The sequence below is a fragment of the Mizuhopecten yessoensis genome, unplaced genomic scaffold (assembly GCF_002113885.1).
Source record: "Mizuhopecten yessoensis strain PY_sf001 unplaced genomic scaffold, ASM211388v2 scaffold2215, whole genome shotgun sequence".
NCBI classification, from domain to species: Eukaryota; Metazoa; Mollusca; class Bivalvia; order Pectinida; family Pectinidae; genus Mizuhopecten; species Mizuhopecten yessoensis.
Window position 1 is genome coordinate 12422 of NW_018404435.1, and position 5585 is coordinate 18006.

General features: G+C 42.2%; 1 protein-coding gene across 1 annotated transcript; it reads right to left on the minus strand.

Annotated features, from left to right (window-relative positions):
* Positions 1 to 21: 21 nt before the first annotated feature.
* On the minus strand, positions 22 to 738 carry LOC110445345. Its single transcript, XM_021489906.1, has one exon. The coding sequence runs from the start codon at positions 736 to 738 to the stop codon at positions 22 to 24; it is 717 nt and encodes a 238-aa protein (XP_021345581.1).
* Between the last annotated feature and the right edge of the window lie 4847 nt (positions 739 to 5585).

The window sequence follows — 5585 nt, forward strand, 5'->3', positions numbered from 1 at the left end:
TGTACGGCATAACGGAAACACCTATTTCCCAGTGGTTCGGAAGGGAAGAACGGAAATGAATAAATCTCTTGGTGGCAACATCTTGCATAGGATCAACCCTTCGTATTCTTCAATGTTGTCAAAGTTTTTCGTGATGGTTTTAGGATGGCCCAGGGGAACTTTCCCGACCTTGTTATTATAAGGATAGAGGGATGTCACGTCATAGTACTTAATCTGCTGGTCTTCGGAGGCTTCGGCATACATCATAAATGCTTCTGTTCTTCCTCCATAGAAAGCGTCTCTTGGTTCTAGAGGGTCTTCGATGTCTAATGTGTTCAAAAATGACTTGAGTGGTTTATCAAGCTTACTTTGTCTTTCAAAGTCGCATTCCCACATGCATCTGTAGTTATATCCCAGATGTTGTAGATAACGTTGTTTGTCCAACGTTCTCATGTGGGGATCGGCCATGGTACAATCGGTTACGGTGTTGATCGTGTTACGGGCATAACATTTCGTACAACCGTGCCAGAAACATCCGTGGAATTCCAAGATAGTGTCCTTTTCTCCTTCATTTGTGATATACCCATCGACTTTGTAAGACCCTATATGTTTCTCTCCGTCATTGGCGGCATGTTGGATTCTAAGACCTTCAGTACTTGCGATGAATTTCAACCATTTCATTACTTTGATCGATTGTTTATCCTCCGGTCTGTAGCCATGTGGTGGAATGATACCAATGATTTCGGACTCTAAAAACATTGTTCTGTACACAAGATTGCAGGCGGATGCTATGGTGATGCAATTTTGAAATGGGTAGATTCCGCCGCTGCCGTCTTTATTCGTCATTTGAATAAGAATTTCCCGAAACTTTAAGCAGCGCTTCCGGATAATGTCTACGTCTTCCTTGATTTTCTTTGCGATTAAATAAATGAGGAATGTACCCTTTGGATTCTTCTTCTATTCCAAATGATTCTGGCAAGTCCGCCAAAGCCATAGGTAAGAAGTTGATGCTGTCCATGAATCGAATGTGGCATTCTGGTACGTCAATACTCAGGTAATTAGAACCACTGGTGACAACCTCTTGCAGTATCCCATTCTGGTATAGGTACCCGAGGATAGGGTAACTGTCATAACCTTTAAAATTATGACACAAGACCTTGGCATCGTAGTTCCCCTCCGAAAACAACCATTTGCAAAACGCATTTGTCGTCTCGGGACCTCTGAAAGTCTTTTCGTTTGGCCCACAGTTGTCACATGTACTTGAAGATGTTAGAGCATGGTTCATGCAGGCATCACACGTTTTATGGACCACACACAGATGAGGTTGATGTCTGAATGAACCACACCGGGACTTTTTACAGTTGATACATCGCTTGCCAGCTCCTGGTTTGTAGCCATTCTCGCAATCTATGATGTCGTCTTGAGTACATTCAAAGTCGAAAAGTATATACTTATTGAGTTGCTCGGTTCCATCATGTTGTTTTCGCAATGGTTCGTCTGCTACAACCGTCTGCATATAGCATTTATGATCATCGGCAAAGTAATCCTTTCACGTCTTACAGTAGTGATCACCACAAACGTGTACCTTCTTATGCATATCAACGTTGATGGCTTGATCACAGGCCTTGCATCGATAGTACGAGCCGCAAGTTGTTTTTCCCGATATAGATGGCTTTTTGTGACTATCGAAACACAGAATATTCTTGAAATATCTGTTGCATTCGGCGCAGTATTTCCAATCCTCTACATCCTCGGGGTGAATGTGATGGTAATAAACGCAGGGATCATTGCACTTGTGTTTTTCCTTGTGATCATATCCCCTTTTGCATTGAGTGCAATAATAGTTCTTATTAAATAAACNCTCTACATCCTCGGGGTGAATGTGATGGCAATAAACGCAGGGATCATTACACTTGTGTTTTTCCTTGTGATCATATCCCCTTTTGCATTGAGTGCAATAATAGTTCTTATTAAAAAAAGCTGGCATGCTTGTGACTACATCGTAATGGTCGTCATGATGGTACAGGTATAGTTGTTTTTCGCGTTCGGGTCCAGCAAACACGATGGCGTTAATATGTTCCTTGGAAAGAACAATCAACTGATATCAGTCCAAGACGTCTTGGAATAGTTTTATTTCTTCGACTCCACACTTCTGTAGCGGCACTCCTGCTTTTGTATGGAGCTCTCTGGCCAACGTTGCTTGTATCTTTCCACCATGTCGTATTCCTTCCCATTTTGGATGCTTCTCGTGTCGTGCTTTTGCGGTCACGAGAGCTCTAGCACAACACAGATGGTCGTTGTTCTGGATTCGAATGAAACATCTTTTACTTTTCATCATTTTGTCCAAATCAACAAAATGACAGCGCTTCCCTACACCACCTTTTGGCAGATGTACATGAACCAATTCCACTTCGAAAGTTTGATCAAGGACGAATTGTTCATAGGATTGTAACACGCGCTCGATCTCTGATAGTAGCCTATCTGCGGTCAAAGCCGATACCTTCATAAAAGGTAGCGTGATTGGAAAGTCAAGTTCGGGGCATTCGACGGATAATCGAACCGAATCGTTTTTCTCCATGAATTCCGTAACATTGTCGATGAGTGACTAAAAAAAAAAGTTCTTCAGTGCTTTTAAAATATCTGCAATACCGTGTACTTCCAAATCTTTAAAAGCTACCCTGTAGTGTGTGCCTGTTGTCTGGAATTTAGGTATGTTAGTCTCTTTAACGACACGAAATTCATAGAGTTCGTCTGTCTTCTTGGCTGTTTTCTTTGTTGGGGTTGGATCTAAATTTTCGGTATCAGCAGGTCGCTTAACACCTCCTCCAGACTGACTGTGTTTCTGTTCCTGGTGACGCTGTAGATTATCCCCTCTACTAAATAACATTCCACAATCACCACATTGAAGTAAAGAAGCATCGGCATGTCGTAAAATATGTCTGTCGTAGTTATCCTGACGTCCAAAGGATTTTCCACAGACTGTGCATTTAAATTGATCAACATGGCCTCTTTTGTGCTCTTGTAGTAAGCTGGATTTGGAAAACGATGCTCCACAATGCTTACAGTCATACCCCATCTTACTGCCGGGATAGATTTTCTGGTACTGAGCGCCAATCCTGGATCACCTTAAAATATTAAGATATCATAATTCCCACAATGCAATTGAAATTAACCACGATGCATTTTGTTTAACTTCATAAAATGTATTTACATTTAAAGATCACATCATTATTACTCTGACTGTAGAAGTGTAAGGATGTATGGTATTGCGTGCTCGAGGTGTCAGAAGGCATTTTGTAGTCAATACAACCTACACAGGCATATAAAGAAATGTCCGAAGTTGAATTTATACAAGGAGTACCGTTAAACCTCGAGAATGATCAGTTTCTAGATCCAAACGTGAATACAACCTACACAGGCATATAAAGAAATGTCACTCAGGGGCGTACAAAACACTGGGGGTACATGAAACTCCAGGAGCGTATGGAGCGCATGAACGAGCGCATGGAGTTCCGGAAAGAGCGCCATGCCATGAAGCACCGGGAGGAGCGCATGGAGCACAATGCGCGCCAGAAAGAGCGCATGGAGCGAATGCGCGCCAGAAAGAGCGAATGGAGCACCGGGAGGAGCGCATGAAATGCCGGAAGCTGAGACAGTGACGGACTGTAAAGGCATTGAAGAGTTCTGTTTTAAACATCCCTTTACGATGATTGTGTCGGGACCGACCTCTTGTGGCAAGGCGTATTTCGTGACAAAACTATTACAAGACAACATCACTAACTGAGTCCACCGCCCGAAAGGATTGTATGGCTGTACAAAAGATGGCAGCCTCTGTATGACGTCTTCAGAACGACCGTCAGACCCGAAGTTGAATTCATACAAGGAGTACCGTTAAACCTCGAGAATGATCAGTTTCTAAATCCAAACGTGAATAACGTCATTGTTATGGACGAACCTATGTCCATTGCTGCAAAAGATCGGCGAATAAGCGACTTGTTTACGGAAGGAAGCCATCATCGGAACTTGTCGGTTATCGCTATAAATCAAAACCTCTACTACAGTAGGGATCCAACACAAAGACGAAATTGTCATTATTTAACGGTATTTAAGAATCCCATAGACAGACAACAAATCATGCCGCTGGCACGACAGATGTACCCCGATAAAGCTGAACTTTTTATGCGGCACTTCGAACAGGCTACGAGGATTTAAAACCTACAACTTCGGAACATCTGCGCCTGCGCACTGACGTATTAAATGACAAGCCAAAAGTCACGACACAGTCAATAAGAGGGCGACAAGGAGCGACTAAACTTCATTTAGTTGAAAGCAATTCAACAGGACAGACGTGCCCCAAGGAGCTCCAGGAGAGTAAGAACCCTGAACAAATCGACCACGAAGAAACCGCATACAACAACACCGCTGCAACAGAAACAGAGCCCTTACACATGCATTCCTGTGACGATTGTGGTCTGATGTTTGAGAACATACATGATTTACCAAGGCACGGTAAGAAATGGTGCCCTGAGAACGGTACTCTTAAAAGAAATTTGGTTGACGATGAAGACGAAGTAAAATTTCAAGTCAAGAAACATAAGTCTTATATCTTTGATGATGATGACTCCAACATTTTCGATACAAATGAGGAGGAGGAAGATTCAGAAGAGGACGAATACTTCAAAACAATATGCAACCGGGCTAAAGCCAAAAACGAAGATAATTGGAATGAAAGGGTAGAAAAATACAAAGAAAACGGACTTTCGAAGAAAGAGGCTGAGAGTAAGGCAGATACAAAGATGAAAGAGGAAAATCTTATGGAATTCCTTAATCAATATGGGCCGACACTCGTTTATCTCTTACAACTAAAAGGTAGGAAACTGCACACGATAATAGAATCTGTGAAAAAGTATAGACGAAATGGTTATGAAAACTGCTGTACGAATGTTTCTTTCGAAAAACAAACACCATTTTCAGGAGTGTATGTATAAAAAAGATGATGTATCAGATATTGATGATGATGAATTCGAATCTGAGGAGGAAAGCGATACAGAAGACACAAATGAAAATGAGGACAATTAAAAGTAAGGCATGCCTACGAATTATGCCATAAGTGTAGAAACGTCCGAGCAGTACACATCATGGCGGCCTGGGAAGAGTATTTAAATGGCATTTATTTCGATCCTGCAAAGCCAGCGAGTCTGTCAGGACTAGACAAACTGTATCAATTTGTCACGAAAGAAGGAAAATATGACATTAGCAAATACAAGATCAGAAAATGGCTTCAGCGACAGGAAACTTACAGCTTACAACGACCAAACAGGAGACCAGTACACAGAACCCACATACACGTCGCAGGAATAGATGACCAGTGGTCGGCTGACCTCATGGACATGGTCAAATTTTCAAAATACAACGCCGGATATACCTACGTACTGGTTGTCATCGATGTATTCTAGAAGTTTCTGTGGCTGAGAAGTATAAAGGACAGGACAGGTAACTCTGTAGTCGCTGGATTTAGAAGTATAATGGCAGAGGGACGAACGCCAAACAGGATACGAACGGACAAAGGTCCAGAATTCAAAGCGAAGGTTGTCCAGTCTCTGTTT